At 49.1% G+C, this 22,956-nt stretch overlaps 1 protein-coding gene across 2 annotated transcripts; it reads right to left on the bottom strand.

Annotated features, from left to right (window-relative positions):
• Positions 1 to 759: 759 nt before the first annotated feature.
• On the bottom strand, positions 760 to 22,216 carry Nr2e1 (nuclear receptor subfamily 2, group E, member 1). Of its 2 annotated transcripts, none has more exons than XM_005377843.2 (9): positions 21,468 to 22,216; positions 16,804 to 16,949; positions 12,902 to 12,989; positions 11,240 to 11,475; positions 9,736 to 9,882; positions 7,337 to 7,433; positions 6,804 to 6,953; positions 6,463 to 6,568; positions 760 to 2,236 (listed from the first exon to the last, which is right to left on the bottom strand). In XM_005377843.2, the coding sequence occupies exons 1-9, from the start codon at positions 21,490 to 21,492 to the stop codon at positions 2,074 to 2,076; spliced, it is 1,158 nt and encodes a 385-aa protein (XP_005377900.1). In that variant the 5' UTR covers positions 21,493 to 22,216; the 3' UTR covers positions 760 to 2,073. The 2 variants fall into 2 exon arrangements, with proteins under 2 accessions (XP_005377900.1, XP_013366176.1); XM_013510722.1 differs by lacking the exon at positions 21,468 to 22,216 and adding an exon at positions 18,090 to 18,140.
• Positions 22,217 to 22,956: the final 740 nt, after the last annotated feature.

Genomic DNA, 22,956 nt, shown 5'->3' with positions numbered 1-22,956 from the left:
TCTTGTACACAAATATTTGAGTACCTTGTGGGGTTGTGTGTGTGAGTATGTGAGAGTGTGAGTGTGTGTGTGTGTGTGTGTGAGTGTGGGAGTGTGTGGTGCCACTGGGGACTGAACCCAGGGCCTTGGGCAGATTAGGCAGGTGCTCTACCACAGCTGCATCTCCAGGCTAATCTTGCTTTTCCTTTGAGACACACAGCCCTTCCTCTGTGGGAGCAGTAGACAAACGCCGCCACCCACACAGTCTTAGATGAGAACAGAGGTACCAGTAAATGCTGCTGCCACCCCGGGCCGATGGCTTTGGTACCTCTGGCGGCGGGGCCACAGCCCCAAGACTTTCTGGGAACGTCTGGACTGCCGCTGCTTCCACATCTTACCCACCAGGATTTTTTTCACATTTCGTCTTTCTGATCATTCAGTGAATTTAAACTTCCTGGTCAAGGCTGAAATGTTGGCAAGAGAGAAACAGAGGGGAGAGTGAAGACTTTTAATCGGCTTCTTTCTTCCTCACACAGCAACTTTTCTAACAGATGCAATTACATTGGAGAGCTATAGAGAACTGAATCTTATGTTTTATTTCTTTATTCATCATTTTACAAATGGGGTTCACTGTAAAAAGGAAATGGCCTCTGTAGTTCGGTTCTTTCCCCTCTGCGCTGGAGCTTGGACTTTAACACCAGCTGCGGCCACCACCTTGAATGTGGGGAGTGAGAACCAGCCAGGGAGGGTGGCAAAGACATCAGGCAGAATGTGCTTAAATTCAATATATTTTTATTCTTTGTAAATACAATGAGTACAACCTTTTTCACAAATCAGTTAATTCACTCTGTACAAGAAAAGTTTTACTCATCCTATGATAGTCCAAGTGCTGGATTTTTTCCTCAGTGCTAGTATCTAATAGATCAAAGTGTGAAAAGTACAGCAGCTATTTAAAAATGTTTGTGTCTACGTTTCCATAAGTATCGATTCATACCAAAGGAGCAGCTGATGGCGTGGGGCGATGCGGCGCGTGCACATGTTTATCTGCATGTGCATTCAAGGCTTTACTAGAAACCAGAGTTTCCTGAAGAGCATTGAAGAGTCTCAGGCCATCAGCAATGGATCAGTCATGAAAGCTCTCAGCATTCATCTCCTTGAAGTCCCTTCTGGCACGGTGTCTGTTCCGCCGCCTGGTGTGAGCGCTTAGCCATGAGTTTGGACCCGTTGCCTTTGGTCTCATCACCTCGATAACGGGACAGCGCTCCGCCTCACCCGATCACTCAGCTCCACTTTATTTGGTTTTGCTGTTTTTCCTCATCCTCTCTCATCTTGTCTTCCTTTAGTAAAGCTCTTCTATTTTTGAGATGTTACCCAACCGGAAGTCCTGGAGAGAATCTCGTTTCCATCCACCAATTCCTTTGACAAGGTTGCCTGGCCTACGGTATTAAAAAAAAAAAAAGGAAAAGGAGAAGAAAGAACAAAAGAAAGAGAAAAGGAGGTGGGGAAAGAGATAGAGTAAAAGCAAACCACACAGCATAAGCTACTTTTCACATATTACCTTGGTTCTGAAGGCCACTTAATGATGTATTACAATAGAAGGGAAACTTTCAATAATATTTTTGATTTAAAACCTAACCATTATTTTAAAAATAAATGCTCCAACATAACGTATTTCTGAAGGCCGCAGTATGATGTTATACACAGAACTATATTTGGTCACCCAACTTTATGTGCTAAAAAGGAAAAGAAAGCATGACTGGTCTTTCAGCATTTGATGGCTCTGCCAGATCTCCCAGGTCAGAGGCAGAGTGGCTTGGCCTGCAGCAGCCCCCAGGTCGCCCCTCCCGGGCACCGCGGTGACGAGTCTGCCATCAGATGGTCCCACTGCGCCCCCTTTCCTTCCGGGCTGCCCTGCCCCGATTGAGGCAGCAGGTCACAGCTACTGGAACTGTTTTGAATCCACTGGCATTTTTCCTGAAAGCTACACATTCCCAGATTTATGCTTCCTGAAGGGTTTGTTAGTTGAGGCTTGTTCTCCACGGGTAGAAGTTCATCTGATACTGTCCCATCCTGAAAAGCTGGTACTTGGCGAGTTTAGATATCACTGGATTTGTACATATCTGAAAGCAGTCTCGTAATTGGCACATTGCCGATGGTTTTTTTGAAAAACACTTCTTCTATGGTTGATGGGCTGATAGAACGTAAAGCTGGCAAGAGCAACAGGAGTTTTCCAAAGCGACAAGGTTGAGTGGGATATCTGGAATAGGAGCAGCCATGCAAGCAACGTCAGAGCTCAGTACAAATGGCAATGAATAGCTTACCCTTGAACACACATCATCTCCAGTGTAAGTCCCCGACTTAGGCTCCTTAAATAACACACTGCCCTGCAGAGGGGTTCTGACAGGCAGCACCGTCCCTGTCGTGCAGGAAGAACACTTGCGGCACAGAGAACATAAATGCTGCCAAAATCACACAGTGGTTGTCTCTCCATTAACAAAGGGGTTGTATTTTATTTGGAGAAAAAAACAGTTTTAAGAAACATGACCAGGGCCGGGCATGGTGACACATGCCTGTAATCTCAGCACTCTGGGAAGTCGAGGCAGGAGGATTATAAATTCGAGACCAGCCTGGACAATTTAGTGACTTAGTACAATCCTGTCTAAAAGTAGAATAAAAAATAAAGGGCTGGGAATGTAGCTCAGTGAGAAATCCTGAGTTCAAGCCCCAGTGAAGAAGGGGTGGGGGAGAAGAGGGGAGGAAAGGAAGGAAGAGGTGGAGAAGAGAAGCATAATCAGCTTGAGCAACTTAATGAGATCTTGTCTCAAAAATAAAAAATAAATAAGGGCTAGAGACATAGCTCAGCACCAAAGCCATGAGTTCAATCTCTAGTACAAAAAAAAAAGAAAGAAAAAGAAAAAGAAAGAAGAAAGAAGAAAGAAAGAAAGAAAGAAAGAAAGAAAGAAAGAAAGAAAGAAAGAAAGAAAGGAAAAGAAAAGAAAGCTGAAACTAATTTTAGGTCAAATAATAATAAACTTGAGTTTGCCATTGTGGAAAGTGACCATGATACCAATGATAAAGCTAGCAAGTGAACCCACATTATCTAATTCTCAAGGCTCCCTCACAAAACTATTCCCTTCAAATAAAATGGCTTCTTTTTCTAAGCAATTCTCCAAATTATTATTCAGGCATTACACTTAGTCACTCTCAGGAATAATTCTATCCTTATTACACTGCAAATTAAAGAGTAAGTTCTGTTGGGTGGCAGTGCCACCCAACTTTCATGTCAGTGAAATTGTCACATAATTAAAGATGTGAGAAATTGCTTAACAATTTCCTCTCTTGATGTCCAACATACATCTGTACTCAGATGTGCAAGCTCAATTTTCTGCTATCCTCAGATGCCTATAAACCACCTCCTACTCCAGCTTCTCTGCTTCTCTTACTGATAGCTTAGAAACAGGTGTCAATGTGCTCCCCAAGGAGGCCTCCCTCCCGGAAACAAAGCGCCTAACACACTGAGCTCCAGGGACACACGTGTGGGTAACCGCACTCAACCCAGAGCATAGAGTGCTGGTAGCTGAGATATCAAAAGTCCTCCAAAGGAGTCTGTGAGCTGTGTCTGATGACGCCATCCTGCTGCAAGAGTCCATGAGAGCCACTTTTTTGCTTTGAGGGCATGAGAGTCCCTCTTTTTAACCAAAGAGGAGGCTTAGAATTTGTCCTGTGCCTCTGCCAGCCTCATCAAGTTCCTATACTCCCCACCCATGGACAGGGGCCTCATTGAATAATGTGCTACGCAAACGGTGACGCGTATCTACATTTAAAACAGAACCCAACTCCCACTGCTTGCTCTCCTGGTTGAATGTATGTCATGTCTGCCCTTCACTGGGGCCGCTTCTCTGCAGCAGCTTTGTGTTTCCCTTCGTGGAATCAGACAGAGAAGAGATGACCCTGCAGAGGGCGGAGGGCAGCAGCTCCCTAGACAAACCGCTAGGTCTGCAGCCTCCACCCAACCTGTGGACCATTTCCCACAGTGAGAAACCGCTGTGGGAAAAGTGACTTGCAGAAGTCACGGGCTTGGGAAATGTGTGTATGTGCGTGCACATGTGTGTGTGTGTGTATGTTGCTGGGGATTGAACCCAGGGCCTGCAGGCTAGGCAAGTACCTCAGCCTCACAATTGACTAGTGATTTTCCATGAATTCATTTTCCACTCTTCTTCTCATCCTCTTCTTTCTTTCTCTAGTTGGGGAAGGGCTGGTTAGTCAGTGAACAAGAATTTAGTGTCTGTTATATGTGGAATAATGTCCTACCCAGAAACAGTGAGAGTGTGTGCGTACACATGGGCGTGCATGGGGAGGGAGAGGAGAAAAGTGTGGAGAGAGACAGTACTCCTGACTCCTTCCACCGGCACAAACAGCGAGAAGTATCTTTTCAGTGTTGGGTTTTATGCCTATCACAGATTCATGTACGTGCTTATCTTCATTTATAACATTCATGTTGAATGCCAGTTCCTAGCCTTCTCCTTCTGCCCTAGACAGCTCACAGAACTGAGACAGCTCAGTTTGCAAGCTAACTGCTCATTTTACTCTGAGCTGAGAAATAAAGCACAGGGATTTTTGTCACATGTATGACTCTAGATACTAATACTAAATTGCAACTGTAGCTGATGTCATGAAATAAGAATTCCACGGTGAAGCAGGTATTTTCCTTCCACGGTGCGTTTCTGGTTTTGGGTGAAGGAGATGGAGTCTACCCATCATCCTCTAAAATGCACCGTGGGTCCCCCGTGGTGGAGCGCTCCGGGCCCTCCCCTGGCGCCTCTCCAGCACTTCCCACAGCACCTCCACAGATGCTTCCACTGGTCCTCGCTGCACCCCGCTCCCCGCTGCAACCCTCCCACCATTCAAGGGCCACCTCCCACAGTCATCTTCTCCCTAGTTAGAAGTCCAATCCCCACCCTACATCTTTGCTTTTCTTTCCTGCCTGGTCTGTTTGAAGTAACCTTTCTGCCCACCTCACGCCATGGGAAGGGACAGTGCCCTGCTCTTTCTGGTGTCCCACAATGGCCACCAGAGTCCTGCACATGACAAATGCCCAGCAAAGGTGGGACTAAACCAATAAGGAATATCACAGTCTCAGGTGTCCTTAATATCCTAACGGCTCTAGATGTCCAAGGTCAAGTATGAGGTACAAGTAGGTTTTTAGTGGGGGAAAACTGCCCAAATTATGCACTGCTCCATTTTGTAATTTTCAATAAACATTAACAAACATTAGCTGCCTCATGGACTCAATATGGATTTAAAATTTTAAACAAGGGCACTTTACTTTGGAAAAACATATAGTATGCACTATTATTCAACATAGTTTTTTAATGCTATCCCATTGATAGGGAATACTTATTCATTTAGCAGTCAAAAGAGAACTTATGGCTCAGTGTGGTAGCGCATGCCTACAATCCCAGCACTTGGGAGGCTAAGGCAAGAAGATCACTGTGAGTTCAAGGCCATCCTGAACTGCATAGTGAGACCTTACCTCAAGAAAAAAAAAAAGAGAGAATTTATGATAGAATTAACTAGATCCTAGCAGAAGCGGTGTCACCCCCAGTGGGTAACAGTCAACTTGGGGTTTCTTGGGCCGTTAGGTGAGGGGGCATCAGTGGCCTCTGCCCACTGGATGTAGTTGTGCCATCAGTGTGTGTGGCTGATGTTGAGTTGATGGAGAAAGGCTTCCAAGGTCAGTCTTGGGACTAAACACTAGCAATCCTGTTCTAACCTCAGATCCACCACACTCCTATCTTAGGAAGCTAAAAGGGCTCCATTGCTTTCAAAGTCCTGGCTGTTTTGTACCTGAAAATGGAATCAGAAAGTCTACACCTCGTGGTGAGCTTACTCAGTGCTGAGCTGGCAGAGCTTTGTTTCTGCTATTGGAGAGTTTCTACAAATAGCCACGGATAGCCTCTGCTAGGGGGCCGGGCGAGGCTGGAAGTAATCTGGTGGGTGCTGTGACTTGAAATTACTCAAGTGACTCCCATCACCAAAACCAAGCAGCGAGGAGAAGGGTAAAGATGGCCTCTCTAGAAAGGTCCTTGGTCCTTCTATTTGGGATTGGCATCTGGAGAAGGGCATCTTCTTTTTTCAAGGATGATACAACCACTGTCTAATACATGAACCACAGCACGTTCACCTTCATTTTTGACCCTTCCCAAACCCACCTGCATGAATGTGTTCCACTACTTTGGTTGATCCATTCATTCGGCCAGGACAGCTATGGTGTGTCTGACAAAGCTTCCAGTTTGATCTCTTAATTTGATTTTTCCTCTCACCCATCGTGAGAGATAGGTGAGGACACAGCTTCTAACTAAATTAACTGATTGACCCCAGGATAATTAGTCACAGTGTTAGAACTGGCTTATTACTGCCTGCTCACACGTTCACAATGGAAGCAATTTTCTTAAGTACATGTTCAAGGCAAACAAGGGTCACCTGGTATGGATGTAGCTGTTGAGCGTTAGCTGAGCCTCGTCCTGAAGAGCTGCAATGGCAGCAGCATTCCGGAAACTTCTCAGTTCAGAACCACTGTGTGTGGGCACTGGAAATGAAGATCAGGAAGTTGTAGCAGGCAGCACAGGAAATGCAGTGGGAACGTGCCACTCGGAAGTGGGTGCCCACCAGCAGGGTATGCGGGTCCCCATAGCTATGGGAGAAGGGGTCAGCCTCAGAGAATCAGCTCCCCTAAAATGATCATCTCTTTTTGCAAAGGTCAATCTAGACTCTGAGGTGGCAAACCAAAGAAGGACAAGAGGCAGGGGTCTGCATCTCCTCACCAGCTTTGAAAGTGACGATGCATTTCAGACAGGCAAATTCAGTAGCGTCTAACCGGAGCTGTCTGAACCGAGCTACCACCTCTTGTAAAGCCTGAATTTCAGATATGATCTTGTTCAGCTTCTGGGAATCTGTGTTGTCACCATTCATGCCTAGAATAAAAATATGGGATAAATACTCTAATATGAAGGCATTTTCATGATTTAATATTGATTTTTGACAAAATACTGCATATCAATATTCAATTGTCACTCTAAGATATCTGATTCCATGTAAACTGGCTATGTTGTATGAAAGTTAATACAAAATCTTCTCTTGGATGATAACAAACACAGTAATTTGCATTTAAATAACAATGCAAGCAGTCATGAATACAACAAAACAACATTATTTGCATTTAAATATAGATTTATAAATGACAGGTATACTCTATTGTTCAGCAGGAATTTGTTATTCTTTACATGTTGTTCTTTTTTCAGTAATGTATTTTTATGGTAATTTCTACAACAAAGTCATTAAATTGTGCAATTCTTACCAGATACAGCCAGTAGAGTGTTAGCATCAACCGGAATGGCCCATTGTGCTATTCCTAGAACAAACAGTTCTCTCCAAGCATCTTCCAAAAGCATCAGCTGTCATACAATAGATGTATAATATAATATAGCATGTAATTTATAAATTTATAAACAATTTCAATATGTAAATTCCATTATTTAAAAAAGTGCTTTAAATGTCTGTCTTGGTAAATCTTTTTCTGAATATTTTAGCTTTCCCTTATTTCCCATATTTTCCTTTTTTTTAAAAAAAGTGCCTATAGCTGTTCACATGCATTTGAGAGCCAGCCATTCCAATTCCTCAACATTTGCTTCTCTCAGAGAAGGCCTTACCCCTCTTGCCCTTGCACCCACCCTTTCCTGACCACTAGACACTTCACTGGAGATCAGGCTCTCTGAAATGCCACCAGCAGCTCAGCATGCAGACTCCCCTGGTACGGGATGCTGACATTGTCAGGGGTGAGGATTACTGATTATGACTAAGCTTGCAGGTCTGGAGGGCCAAGGGGGCTGGGCAGGGAGGGAGAGAGAGAAAGAGAGAGAGAGAGAGGAATGGAGAGAGAGAGAACTAATTCTCAAGAGGCATGGGGGAAATCAGGGTATAATTATGTTAATCAGCTTTTACTGAGTTTACCTCATTTCACTGTCTGATTTTTCTGAGACTCATAAGTGGACAGTATCAAGGTGCTCGTCATGTTCATTCTAATAAAATATGCTATTCAATGTTTAAATGAAAATCTGTCTCGTTTTCCAAATTAATATACCAGATTCTACTTCACTACAGTTTGCTTATTGTCAAAGGGCTTCTATCAAAGGGCTAAGTGGCAGACAGAAAGCAAATTTTGTTTGGATTAAAGAACACAAATAGTTGTTTAAGAAAAAGGATAGCCAACATACATACACACACACACACACACACACACACACACACAGCAAATGTTAGAGCAAACAGTAGTAACATCTGGTCAAAGATAGGATCTAATAATCTTGAAAAAATATCTATTAAAAAAAAAACTCTGGAAAACCAGCCAGTTCTCAATGAGATATGTAAAAGAATGTCCTAAAATCATGAAGGCTTATAACCAAAATCATTAGAACAAAAGATTTGACTTTCAAAATGCCTTTTTATTTTATTGCATTAAGTAAGTATAGAAAACAATCATTTTAATGTACAAGGTAAACAGTAACTCTGGCTATTTTGTGCTAGAAGATTAAATGTTTTAGCATACTGCCCGGTATTTCTGGAAAAAAATACTTTATATTAAGGGGCCCTATTATACAATAATTAGCTTTGAAAAGAGGGATCAAATCCTTTGCTTTTAGAATGACTTATTTGGGGTTAGGGTATAGTTCAGTGGTAGAGCACTTGCCTACCATATGCTGGACCCTAGGTTTGATCTCCAGCACAAGTGGTGGTGGGGCCCAAAAACTACTTGGCTTTTTGTGAATCTGTCACTGATTTCCATGAATACAGCCAATGACTGTGAACATTTCATTTTCTTTCTCTCTCTTACTGGTTAGAAAAATGCTGGCAGGGGCTATTTTTTATATTCCCAACAACCTAATTTCTTCATTTTGATATAAAGTAACTTTAGCTGCACACAATTTTCTGAATGTCATTTATGACCAAAGAATTATGCAAGATGTCTATTTATTTATGAAATCTCTAAAGGCACTAGAACCACAAAATATCCCAGCTTGCCGGAGGTGTGCAATGCATACTTTGATGCTATCTGCTGCTAAGTCAATGGCCCAAACTGTATTGCAATGAATGATATAAAGCTGAAAATATAAAATAATGAGACTAGTTTCAAAAATCTCAGGATAGAATACTCTCACCACCTGCAATTTCTGTTTTAGTGTTCTTAAGAAAATATAGATTTTTTAAAAATTTAAAAAAAAAGAAAATAAAGATTTATCACCAGCTTTAAAAAGGAAAAGGACTAAGGTTTTAAAATTTGAGATTAAATTTGATGTTTCAATTAAACTAAAACAGAGATAATGTTCTTGTCCATGTGTTTTTTGTAGACCAGAGCCAGCCTTTTTGAAATAACATAATTACATTTCTAACGGCTCTATAGGTAGATATTTTGAACCTGGTAAAAATAGTTTCCTCTTCACTGTTAAGGATGCATATTTGAGGCTGAGGATATAGCTCAGTGGCACAAGTGCCTGCCTAGCCAGCACAAGGTCCTGAGTTTGATTCTGAGTACGGCAAAAAAAAAAAAAAAAAAAGATGAGGAAGAAAAAAGAGTGCATGTTTGCTTTAGTGATTTATCCAAGTAATGTCCAGTTTTTAAAGACTGAATGCTTACAGAATTGAACTGCTTTGTGCTCAACCCCCTAGTCATAGGCCCCCCCTGTGCCCTGCTGGTTGTACCTGGTCTTGCAAGGACAGCGTGGAGAAAGCTGGCACACTCTTAGCCCACTTGATGCTCATAAAAAGTAGCCTGGCAGCTGATTCACACACGGACTCTGTGGCCACTTCATATAGATACATCGGGGTCCCGTTCACTTCATGGGGGTACTGGGAGGGGAAGAGAGAGAGATGCCTGGAAGTGAGGAAACCATAGCGTTGCAAGAAGAGTCAAATTCATTTTCTAATTAAGACAGAGGAGGGGATGAAAAGAACCTGGACATTCTATTTAACGTACAGCTGCCATAGGTGGGTAAAAGATAATCATCTGTATCCACAGAGTTTGGGGAGTGATGCATACTGGGAAAGGTACATTTCTACTCTTGAGGGGCCTCTCTCTTCCAAAAGGGGTGCCTGGCTCTTCTTCCCTCTGCATCAAATTTTCCTTGGGCTCAGCCAAGTGCCAGGCCTGGCTCCCAATTTAGACAAGAGCTGCTTGCATTTGTGTAAATAAAAATAGATGTGAAAAAAGTATAAATTAATAGGCATCCCAAACACAAATATGCATGAGTATTTTTAGAAAGGATTAGTATATTATGGAAATATTTCAATTAGACATCTTAATCATTCACAGAGCATTCCCATTCATAACTGACAACATATTCATAACACTACTTTCCCGAGCTTATTATACACATCAAGGGTAAGAAAGCAATATTAAATATTGTGTGTGTGTATGTGCCCAGGTGTTTGGCTTCCCCACAGTGTGAGGCTGCAGCTGGCCTTCCTCTGGGGGAATCCTAGGCCCTTCCCCGCTGGAGCGGGAGCCCGGGGAGGTGTCAGCTGAAGCCTGCAGGGCAGTCCTTAGGTAGCAAGTTTCCTGGGTGGGTCAGGCTTCAGCTCCACCAGTAGGGGCTCAGTCTTGGTAGAAATCTGTGTGGTTCAGGAGGGAGTAAGGGGTGCATGTAAAATGCAGTCAGATTCTGCCAACTGCCTAACAGGGTTAGGGCAGTCTGTAGACTTCTTGCTTGTCTTGGGGACCCATTGCTTTGCCCAAGAGAGCTGATCCCACAGACTTGCAACTCAAGGCCCCTTCCTCCACTTGGAGCCAGATACTTTGCTCTAAAACAGATGTCTGATAAAATTAATTTTAAAAACAATAAAACAAATGTCTCTTCTTTTGGAGTCTGGGAACCCCTAAGGGCTGCTCTCTGGCTTTAGACAGCGCTCCACCCACCGCCAAGCTACACTGTAGGTGTTTCCTAGTGGTGTAGGTTTCTGACTTCTGCCCTGAGAGAGTTTCTGAAAGGGGGTGAGGTTGGGGGGTCTACCTTTGTAGTTAATCGGAGGACTGTCCCTACACTAAAGTCTGGGCGCCTATGGCTCAGCCGGAGGGTAGCAGGCCTAGCTGAGAGCAGCTAAGTCCCTCGCCTTTTTCCTGACCCCATCAAAGCTCGGAGAACTGGGTGCACAATGCTCCCTGGCTCCCGGAGGCACGAATCTCTCTGGGTCAAGCGAGGCCACTGACCTTGGGCGTGGGCTGAGCCAGGCTCACTAGGGTCTGCCGCTCGGGGGTGGCGGACACGGCGGCGAGCTCCAGGCCGTGCGGCTCCAGCTGTGTGACCGCAGTGAAGAAGGCCGGGGTGGGCAGCGCCGCGGAGGGGAAGTGCGCGGCCGCCCCGTTGTCCTCCTTGTGTCCGCGGAAGTACAGGGCCACCTGTTTGCGGATGGTGGACGTCCGAGGCCCGCGCTCGTGCTGCACGGCTGCAGAGACAAACACACGGGCACACGCCCCATCAGAGGCCCCACCTAACGGCACGTCTGGGCAGGCGAGGTCATCCGAGAGGTCAAACTCGGGAAGGACCTGGAACTGGAGGGAAGGCGCCCTGGGCGAATTTCAGTCCTACACCGTGTGCACCAGGGACCTGTCCGGGCCTAGGGGCCACAGCAGCAGTCCAGCCTCCGGGGACCAGGTGCGGCCTCGGTCCTGCAGGCTCCTCCCTGCTCGGGGTCACAGGAAATCAGAAGCCCTCGGGCTGCAGCAGCCGGCGGCCTCGCCCACACCAGTTCTTTGCGCAGAGGCCTGCATCCCCCCACCTGCAGACCTGCCCCCCACAGGGCTTCAGCCTCCAAGGGCCCTGGAGGAAAGGACCCGACCCCAGGAACGCGAGGGGGATGGGACGAGTGTGCTGAGGAAGGCAGGGGAGATGTGACAATTACCACCGACGGTTTAAACAAACAAATTAATTCAGGGCAATCTTCCGCCCGCCGAGCCTGACAACTTGTCAATACACAAGTTCAACAGGTTGGCGTCCCCTCTTGCTTCCTGGGCGGGAGGAAGGCGCTCTCCCGGATGGGCGCAGGACCTCACAGCTGCCACCAGGGCTCCGGGGTCCCCGCCCAGGCCTGGGGGGGGCCCTCGCCAGGCCGCGACGGGGACGCAGCTCGGTCTGTGCTCCAGGCCCAGGAAGAAGCGTCCTGAAGCCCAGTTGCCTTCGCGCGTGGGAGACTCGGGGAAGCCGGGCGTGGGCCACACCCCTGAGCAGGGACCCGCCTCCCCCGCCGCTTTCTTTTCCCTAGAACCGAGAAAGGGCCCTGGAAAAGCCGAGAGCTATACCATGGCCATACTGATGTTGGCATCTTCGAGAACTTGCAACCAAGTGTGGAATTTCGCGTCTCTGCTCTCCCTCTTCCAGCCCCCGATCTCCTCGGAGGGAGACTACACAGACCGGGAGCTCCCGGGCAGGCTGGCAGGCTCAGGAGTGGCCACGGAGGGCTGCAAAGAGCCTTGAGAAGAGGGATGAGGACAGTGATTGCTGCTGCTTCTTTTTTTTTTTTTGGTATCGGGAATCGAACTCAGGACCTTGTGCTTGCCAGGCAGGCGCTTGTGCCGCTGAGCTATATCCCCGGACCCAGAGGGATGAGGACAGAGGCACAAAATACCACCCCTCAGCTCTGCCTTCCTGAGGTGGTTTGGGGGCACAGGGTTCCGATGCCAGCATGGGCCTTGTCCTAGGCAGTTCAGTGGGGTCAGCTGGGGACTCCAGCACAGAGGCCAGTTCCCAGCATCTGGAAAGCAGTGTTCTGTCGGAAGATGATTTACATGCATAGGAGTGTTATGTATTTTCTGTACATATAATTTACTTACTACTCAATCAACATTACAAGAATTAAGGGATGGACTGATTACCATCTTTGTTCATGTTGACTTCCAAACACTTCTTCAGCCGACACGCCCGGCACTGGTTTCGGTGTGTCTTGTCTACCGGGCAGCCTCCCTGGAACAGAGCACAGTGGCCCCCAGCACCCTTAGCAGGGAGCCAGAAGCCGGCACCACGAGGGGGGAACGGTATGGGGACCCCGGTGGCCCTGGATCCCAGAGCAGCCAGATGGGGCCGGTGACACGTGACAGCCTTGGGACCAAGCAGGACCAGATAGAAAAAGGGCTGGGATTCCCAGGGCTGCCTCAAAAGGGCCAGCCCGTGACCCTATGGACTCGGTCAAGGAGGAAAATGTCCTTCTCCTAACAGGGAAAGGACAGAGAGCGCGGTTTGCCGGAGGCACCAGTGCTGCAGGGAGCAGCTCTCGGGGAGCTTCCGGCGGTTGTGAGGGGTGCAGCAGGGACCAGACTTTTCAGGACCGAAGACAGCGACCTGGCCCAGAGCTCTGGGAGGAGCAGGTTTTCCGGTCAAGACCCAAGATTCCTCTTCCTCCTGCCAAATACTCTGCGCTTTCAGGTCTTGAGTCTACCTCCTTCTTGCCACGTTCTGGGTGAGCCCCTTCGCCTGACAGACAAATCTCTCCCATTTGCTTTTCTCTTTTCTGATACTTTAATGTTGCTTTTGTATTTTAAGTCAGTCTTAATAACCAACACGTTGAGAAAATTTTCATCTTTAAAACTAGCACCACCCATTGACTGAATACTCATGGATATGCTCTACCACTTAGCTACATCCCTGACCAAGTCAATGTGGGTTTTTTTGGTTTTTTGGTTTTTTGTTTTTTGTCTTTTTTGAGACAGGGTCTCACTCTGCAGTTCAGGCTGGCCTTGAGCTTACTTTGTAGCTCAAGGAGACACAGTCAGAAGGGGCAAGCCTTACACAAGGTGAGAGTGCGAAGGAAAGAGCCCCAGGTCTGGGGGAATCTAGAAAGATCTAGATTTCAATGGTTAAATATGCTCAGGAAGATAATATGATGGGCTGTCTGACAGAAGGATAATATGGACTAAGACCATTAGCATGAGAACTGATTTAAAAAGCAGTCAGTGCTTTAGAAATATTTATCTGACGTGAATAAGAAAATAATGCAACTTTCTGAAATAGTATTGACAATTAAAAGAGAAAATTTACAGTTCATTTTTGGATTTATATAGTGTTTGGTGTTATTGCTGAGGGAACATACATGTAGACAATCACATGTGTGTAAACTTTTTTTTTCTTTAACAGTGTTGGGGTTGGAATCTGGTGCCTCTTGCATATCAGACAAGAGTTCTACCCCTGAGTTACCTCTCCAACCTGTACATAGGTATTTTAAAATAAGTTTTCAAATTTATTAAAGATAGGAAAAGGCCAGGTGTGGTGGTACAAGCCTGTAATTCCAGCGCTCAGGAGGCTGAGGTAGGAGGGTCATTGCATGTTTGAGGCCAGCTACATAATGAGTAGCTGGCCAAAAAAACAAGGACAGCCTGAACTACATAGATAGACCCTGTCCCAATAAATAAATAAATAAATAAATAAATGTGCTCTGCAGAGTAAATTTGGGCCAAGTAAAAGCAGGAAAAGAAGTACACTGTAGAGGAGAGTGTAGGCAGGCTACAGTGGGAGAACACAGTAGCCATAAATATTTTATATGCAAAAAAACAAAGAAGTTTGGTGCTGTCATCTAATTGTATAAGTTGCACTGTTAACATTTGCAGTGAGAAGGAAGATAATACAATAGATGCATTTTTATTTTGTTTCTGAATCTCAAAAATGCATATAGTTTAAATTAGAATGAGTACTTTTTCTCTGAGATAGCCCATAAGGAAAATCACACACTGGGCTGCATGGGTTTATACGATCACATTCCTCCAGTTAAAAATACATTGATTTGGCCAGGCACGGTGGTGCACGCCTGTAATCCCAGCACTCAGAAGGCTGAGGCAGGAGAATCATTGTGAGTTGAAGACCAGCCTGGGCTACAAAGTAAGCTCAAGGCCAGCCTGAACTGCAGAGTGAGACCCTGTCTCAAAAAAGACAAAAAACAAAAAAACCAAAAAAACAAAAAAACCCACGTTGACTTGGTCAGGGATGTAGCTAAGTGGTAGAGCATATCCATGAGTATTCAGCATGCAAGAACCCCTGAGTTCAATCCCCAGCACAAAATAAAGCAAAACAACAATGAAAAAGTTGACTTGTTTAACACAAAGGTGGGGCAGGTGTTCATAAAGTGTCTAAATGTTTTGGTTATTGTTAATGATCAACTGAAATATTATTTATCTAGTCTTAGAATAAAAGAGAGGAAGAAAATAATTTTTAGTTCTCAAGACAATTCCTCAGGTGTCTTTGGCCAGGGTAATAGCTTAAACTAATGAGGTCTGAAGAATTTACTAAATGTAATCAAACGCTTGTCCTGGAATGGTATCTTCCAAGTATTCTGATGAACAAATGCAAATGATAGCCTCCATTCTTTCTGAAGTGCGTCTTCAAATCAGATCAAATGTATAAAAATATATGGAGCACAAGAGAGGGACCAATGAATCCCTCAACTTAGCTGCCCTATTCTCTAGAAAAGCACCAGGCATGATGATCTATCATCATTCCTTTACAAGTACTTGGACTGACGTCAATATGTATGGATTGATAGCACTTGCCTAGCATGCATGAGGCCCTGGGTTTCATCTCCAACATTGAAAAAAAAGTGAAATTGGACACCATAGTAATCCCAACTTTATGGTAATCCTGGGGTATAGTCTTATGTGTGTATATAACCTGATATATTTATAGGATAAAGCTAGCAACTGATACAGATTCAAGTACTCAGTTAAACAGGTAACGCAGGGATGGAGAATTCAAAATAACCTGCCCCAATGCAAATGTCTTCTTATATTTGCTGGCAATGTAAATCCAAAAAAGAGAAGCCAGAATAATTCATTAGCACCAGATGCTGTATGTATGTGTTTATGTATATAGTGTATTAACTAGTGAAAGCTTTTGTTATTTGGTTACCAAGATGCCTCTTGGGGATCTTCCCAGGGTTGAAGGTGGCAGCTTCTGAACGGAAGCTCTGTGTGCCTGGCTGAGGTACAACAGAGTGTGGGAGTGGAAGGTTGATCTTTTGGGTTGGAGTCTACCACTGAAGGGGAAACTAAGTCAGTCAAGAGGTTCTGCTCACTCCATCTGGATGCTTGGCTCATGGTCTGCTTATGTCCCAATGCACCTGTCCTTTACAGGCAGACCTGTTTGTTCAAGAGCAAAACACAATCCACCGGCACATTTTCTAAGCAGAAGAAGGAGATGTGGAAATGAGGGTTGGGGGTCCCAGGTGCATCCCCATTTGAGTTTCTCTTCTTCCTTATCCTTCCCTTTTCTGATGCCCCCTGCCCATTTGCAAAGCAGCTCCCTGCAGATCACGGCCTCTGTCTTCCCTGGTTCCCGTTGGGCTCTCAGCCATCTATGGTTGTAACCTTGACTGTCCCTGTGCCTTTTACTTCTACCTTCTCTGGCAGTGGCAGAAGGAGCTCGGGTGCCGCTAGCAGTGGGGGTGGGACGGGCCAGCAACACAGCTCGCTGCTAGGTGACTCGTGGTTTAGCCTTAAAGTTCTTCAGGTGCCCTGGGCTGGCTCTGTCACCACCGGCTGTGGGCCCCACCACTATCCAATGCCAAAAGATTTTAAATGAAAAAGTGTAGGAAGACTTTGGGATTTTAGACCTCCTTCTCATCCGTCTTCCCTTCCCTTATCCCGCCTTTCCAGAGCCAAAGGGCCTCCCAGAGTTGAGGCAGGAAGGAGAGGCGAGCAAGGCAGAGGTCGGGCCAGGCCTGTCCTTAGAGGAGGCCTTGGCCCCAGAGAAGAGGCGGCGGGGGTGGGGGGCAGCACAGCCCCGGGTAAGGTACCTGATTTCCAGACTTGCAGACGTAAGTCCGATTCCTCCTGATGCTCCGCTTGAAAAACCCGGAGCAGCCGTCGCAAGCGTAGACCCCGTAGTGCTTCCCAGAGCTGCGGTCGCCACACACTTTGCAGGGAATATCTAAAATGCGGCCTGAGACGGCGAGAAAGACAGGGAAGGGGGAAGGGGCGAGGCGGAGAAGAGGAGGAAAGGGGAGAGGGAGAGAGATGCTAAGCAATCTGACCTCTGAAGGGATTAGCATCGAAGCTGCGGTAAAAGCAAATAATGAAGTGATTTTATAGCCAAACTTTTTTTCCTTGAGCAAGTGTCAGTTTCCTACAATGAGCATTATTCATGCACCGCTACATGTATTTGGGTCTCCTCTAATCGCCGAGACCCATTTCGGAATAAAAGATTACAGCAGGCCGGGGCGGCAGCACAGCCCGCCACTGCCTTTCTGCTCCTCGGAAAGTTTGGCCGCCCCCCTCCTCGGCTCTTGCATTTAACATAGAAAGTTGTTAGTGAGCGCGCGAGGACACAAACTTGAAATGTAAAAAGGAAAAGAAGAAAAACAAACACGGCTGGAATCTGGGATGGCAGCTGGAAGGCAATCGAGTTTTCTCGCAGCTCCGCCGGGCGGTTGTTATTATTAGGATTATTATTGTGATGCTAATCGTCAGATTATTAATGATAATAAGGATAGTGGTAATTGCCCAACTTTTTCTTTACCTATTTAAAAAAATGCTTGGCGGATTGCTTTGGAGAAATTATTTCTTTGAGGAAAAACTTTTCTCTGCAAAGTGCCACTGGACTGGGCAGGCGGAGGACAGCGACCAGACTTCGGCACCACCCCCGGCTTGGCGGTGTGGGGGGGCAGCCACCCCTGCTCCCCATACCCTCAAACCCTTTCTCCCCGAACCCCAGCTTCCTCTCCTTGCTTCTGTGTACTCTTCCTCCGGGTTTTCCCGCCGCTGCTGGAAGCTGATTTAAACAAAACAAACAAACAAACAAAAAAAACCCGACTAACTTCTCTAGGCTTTTCCACTCACCCCACTGGATTCGGGATCAAGAAAACTTTCTATGGAATCCCGGCACCCAGGTGTGGTACCTGGAGAGTAGTCCGGGAGAGGGTAATATCCGGAAATGGGGTGGGGGGGTCTCTGAAGTTCAAGGGTCCAAAAAGTACCTGAAGCGGGTTAGGGACTTAGAGGTCCTTTCTAATGCAGAACCAAAGGGAACATTTAAAAAGTGCTAACACTTTCATAACAAATCAGCCAAGAGCCATGAACTTACTAACACTTGATCTCCCCATCACAGTCTGTCCAGAGACCTCCGGTCCGGGCCCAGGCGACCTCAGGCCTCGCTGTAACTCCAGCGCTGCCCTGAGCGCTGCGGCTGGGGTAGGGAGAGCTGGAGAGGGCAGCGCAGGCGATGAGGGCGCGGCAGGAGGGCCCTGGGGCTCGGGGTGCAAACGCGCTCCCGGGTTCCGAGGCTTCGGGGCGGCTCGCACCGGGCCCGGCTTCGGCCCAGGTGGAGGGGAGCGCGGGGGAGCTGGCTGGCGTGCCTGGTGGGGGGGTCCGTAACGACCAGGCTCAGCCGGGGTAATTACAACCCCGCCGCAGCACCTGCCTATAGAACCACCAGTGACCCGTCAAAAAGAGTAGCATGGGAATTCGGAAGGCGACAAAGGCCGGCGGGGGGAGGCGCTCAGCGCAGTGGCCACCGCCTTGGCGCCCCCTCTCCCGCAGGGCGAGAGGGGAGGTTGTGTTGGGGGAGGGAGGGGCCGGGGAGAGCTAAGGGAGGCCGCAGCGGGTCTCTCCTCCAGCCCCTGTGCCCAGGAGAACTGGAAGACCCCCAGAAGCTGGGCTCTGGAGCTCTGCGGCGCCGCCTTCACTCTCGCTCTGGAAGCAGAGAACTTGGTTTCCATGTTTTGTAACATTTTCCTCTGCAAACACGCGCTCTAGCCGCGCTGAGGTCCTTGCTTGGGGCTCAGCAGCGCTGTCACCCCTGCTGTCCTCTTCCTGCCGGCAATGCTGATGCCAAGATGGGTGCACAGGGGCAGCAGTAGAGGCGTCTCTCCCTGCTTCCCAGCCCGAGAGGAAGCCAAGGACACAGATCTCTGGAAAACCTGACGGCGCCGGAGGAAAGACCAGTGCCCGGCTGCTGACCCTCCTTGGGCTGCCTGGGTCTGGACTCAGGGATGGTCACCCCTTGGGCAGCCAAGGCAGCAGGTCGGCGCTGGCTCGGGGCAGATCTCAGAGTGGTCCCGGGCAGATCAGAGACGGGGAACAGGGCTGGGAGGCGGGGAGCACAGGAAGGAGGGACGCGAAAATTCCGTCTGCGCCTCAGCCTCTGCCACCCAGCCACGTTAAGGTGACTTCGGGTCACAAGACAAGCTGGTTGCAAAGCTCCTCTCATTTAGCAAGCAGAGCGAGCTCGGACGTGAGGCAAGCCGGAGGTTCCCGAGGCTGGGAAACCGTTCTTAACTTCCCTCCTCAGGGGGTCCCCTGGGGCTTTTTGTGTGTCATAATTGCCTAAAGATATATGGCAGCTTCGATTACTGTAATTACCATCAGAGGCTGTTGAAAGAAGTTAGTCTGGGCTGCAGGGGTGACTGGCCAGGGTCTTGTTACCACCCAGGCAGGGCTCCGAGTGACATCGCTCTGCCCTCCAGCAGCACGAAGCCCCGCGAGGCGGGAGACGAGAAGTCGCTGCCCGGCCCCGTCCTGACCCGGGACGCTGTGCGCCGAACCCCTCTGCTGCCCTAGGTCCGAGGGCTGCGGGGTTTCCGGCGGCTGCGGCTCTCGGGTCAAAGGGTTCCTGGATGTAGTAGCACTGCGGGTGGGGGTTGCTGCCTTGCCGGCCTGAGTAACCTCAGCATCAGCATCCCACTTGAGCCAGGCTCGGAGCTTCCTAAGCAAACAGACTGGCAAATCTGGAAGCTCTGAAGTTTCCTTGTTGGGCCCAATCTGCACTCTCAAACTAGTCTCCTGCCTCCTGGCCCGCAGAGCAAGGCGAAGCCATAAGCGAGCTGGCCTGCACGCCTGCCCCTTCCCTGGCCTCTGAGGCCTCACTTTCCCAGCCCCCAGGGTGATCCGTACCCCCAAAAGGGCAGAAGAGCTCGGGGAGGAGGTGGAGGCCCGTCCTTGGGCGAGCGAGCTAGGAGGCCTGCCCAGGCCCGCGGGGTAGGTTTTGGCACTGGATACTTGGAATGCAGCTGCAAAGGCCCCCTTTTGCCCCTCCTGGGACGGACACTCACCCCAGGAGCACGGGCGACAGAAGGCAAGTCCGCCTCACTTCCTCGAGATCAAACAGCTAGGGCCAGGGTAGGCCACAGGCTAGCAGGAAATGCGGGTTCTGCCAGGGTGGGCCGTGCATGGGCACCACAGTTGAGGGGCCTTTTCTCCCCTCTCTAGCTTAGCTCTAAACATTTTTCCTTTCTTTTTGTTCGCGTTCACTTTGCTCTAATTTTAAGATGCCAGCATCCGAACGAAAACAAACGGGCAAAATGAAAACACAACCTACTTCTTGCGGGGGTGGGGGGTGGGGTCGGGAGTTGCATCCCGCTAAAGTGGGACTTCATTATCAGTCCTCCGAAGTATCCCGGACTCTCCCAACTTTCAAAGGGACAATGAGGACGAGCGAGGGGGGAGGGGGAGGAAAGGACCGCGCCGAGCACCCAAAATGCTATAGGCGAAAACAACGCAGGCGGTGAGAGAGTTCCGGGATGTGGGGACTGCGGCAGTGGCCGCCCCCAGCCACGGACCCTGGAACCCGCAGCCGCCGACCCAGCTTAGGCGGGAACTGAGAAATCCTGGCATCGCGGCCTCGCTTTCCCGAGGCCGGCGCAGGCCTGCATATTCCCGCGTTCCTCAGGGACTGTGCTCCCAAATGCCATCACACTTAACTCTCCAGCAGCTCCGCACTCCCGCGTCTGGGGGTGGGCTGAGGTCAGGCGCGCTCGGCGTCCTGCGGGAGAGCCAGAGGCTAAGAAAGTTGGAGCAAGGAGAGAAGAGCGCGGAGGGAGCAGGCCGCGCACTCCTGCCTCTGCAGAGCTGCGACTCGGAAAGTCTTTGGGATTAGGGATTTGATTCTCTCCTTGCTACAGTGGTTCGCCATACTTTAAATTCCCCAGTTATGACCCTCGCGGATTTAGGATTAAGGAAAATGTGACTTTTAAATTGTTTCTGCTTCCTAGTTTGCAGGATTATTTGAAATAGCTAGAAAAGGGGTGCAAAGCATTCCATTCAAAATCCTCTTTGCAGAGTTGCTTTGCGTGCTGCAGCTCGGAGTTCTGAGCGAGTATCTTACTGTGCTGCAGCCTGAAGCTGCTGCCGAGTTCCCACCCCCGTCGTACCCCGCTCACCCCCAGCACCTGGCGACTGAACGGAAACAACTTGCTGGACTAGCGGTTGCGCAGGTCACAACCTTCCCGTCGTATCAGAGAGAAGGGGAAATCAAGAAATCCAGAAGGAACGAAATTGCTTTTTTCTCTCCGCCAAAAGCTCCAACTCGCGGTCCACAAGGGTCTGGGCCAAAGGGCACACGCCCGTTGGGGTCCCTTTCTGGGGCTCGGAGCTTATTGCTCCGGGCAGGACCTCCCAGGCCTCCCCGCCCGATCGCCCGCCCCAGGTAGCGCGCCTGGACCCCGGCGGCCCGAGAGGTACCCACTTGTTGATCCGGCCGGCTTGCTCATGCTGGCGGTCCCGGGACGAAGCGGCTGGTGGGCACTGCCCGAGTCCCGACCGGCAGCGCCCGCCTCGCTGCCGGGCGCCGCAGCTCGCCAGCCGCTCTCCAGCCTGCGAGGCTCCGGGGCTGGGCAGGTGGGTATCGCTCGCCCGCGGCACTCTTCTCCAGCCGCTCAAAATTCGTTCCACAGTGGAGATTTAAGCATCCTTAAGTTTATTCCCGGCTCTTGCAAAACTGCAGCTGCTGGGAATGCTGCTCGAGATGGACACACAGATGCACAGACAGATGGAGGGATGGACAGCAGGCTGAAGAAGAAGGGAGGACAGCACGAGGGAGGAACTGAAGGACCGGAATGAGACACGAAAATGGCTTTCCTACGGTGCAAAGAAGGCAAAAGCTCTCTCTTTCCCCATTCCCGTCACTCAGTCTTCAATCTCTCCCTCTACCCAGGCATGCAGAATGTTGGCAAATCTCTACAGACCGCTGATGTTAAGAAAGATGAGACACACAACCGCAGTCTCAGAGGCAGATGGGCTCCGAGCTGCCAGCACCCAAGAGTGCAGCGGGAAAACTAGATTGCTAGGAAATCTTAGGAGAGAGCGGCGGCCGGGTCCGGGTTTCCGGGGAGAGCCGCGCACGCAGCGGCAAAGGGTCCCCGAAGTTCATTACCCCGTGACTTTGTGCCTGTCGCTGCGGGCTGGGTCCCCTGTAATATCTCCAGAAGCGCTCTGACAGGCAGCCGCTGGGAGGGGAATAGGGCGTCCCTGGCCCACTTAGCTTTTCCCCCAACTCCTGGCGGGGTCTGACGTCAGCCATGTGCGGGGAGGAGATGGGAAGAGGGAGGGGGTTAAATGCTAATGATATTAATGAACCTCCAAGCGGCTCCCAGAGAAAATGCAGGCGCTCTTGGAGCCGAGGAGTTAGAGTGCGAACACGGGACTCTGCGTGCGTGATGGTGAGGCCGGCGCTGCTCTTGCAATAAAAATGAATTATTATTATTTCACGGCAAGGGAGAAGGGGAGGGGTGATGGGCTTTCTCAAAACGCTTTCCCCCTCTCTCCAGGCGTGCCAGACAGATAGATTCATGGAAGAAATTGGGTGGCTGTGTTTGTGTGTGGTTGTGCACGCTCGACACGACCATGTGAGTTGGTTCATGCTTGGTCCCGTGCCCCTTCTATTGGGTAAAACTTGGATCTGACCCGAGGTGAGTAATTTATTCATTTTGCAACTATCTATGCAGAGTCAGAGCTGAGCACGGGCCGTGTGCGGACTCGGGGCCTGGGACGAGGCTCCGGAGCCTCCGCGTCCTCCGGGCTCGGCGCGGGGGGTTTGGGCATCCACCGCGGGGAGGGCGGCCCCAGCGTCCTCCGAGCCCAGCCGGCCGCGCGGAGCGCCCTGGCTTCCTGGGCAGCTGTGGCACAGCTCTCCCTCCGCCGCCCGCGCCCAGCGGGTGTCGCTGGCTCGCCCCTCC

The sequence above is a fragment of the Chinchilla lanigera genome, unplaced genomic scaffold, assembly GCF_000276665.1.
Source record: "Chinchilla lanigera isolate Chin_1 unplaced genomic scaffold, ChiLan1.0 scaffold00010, whole genome shotgun sequence".
Taxonomy (NCBI): Eukaryota; Metazoa; Chordata; class Mammalia; order Rodentia; family Chinchillidae; genus Chinchilla; species Chinchilla lanigera.
Note: the sequence above shows the minus strand (reverse complement) of the source record. Positions and strands in the feature narration are given on the sequence as shown.

Bases quoted from the DNA above. Each gene is read 5' to 3' on its own strand.
- Nr2e1 (XM_005377843.2), bottom strand. From the start codon at position 21,492: ATGAGCAAGCCGGCCGGATCAACAA. The intron at 11,476-12,901 runs GTAATCAGTCCA...TTGTCTCTGCAG, and splicing joins AGTCAACATGAACAAAGATG to CCGTGCAGCACGAGCGCGGG. The intron at 2,237-6,462 runs GTGACCCTTGTT...CTCCTATTCCAG, and splicing joins AACAGCTACATCCATACCAG to ATATCCCACTCAACCTTGTC.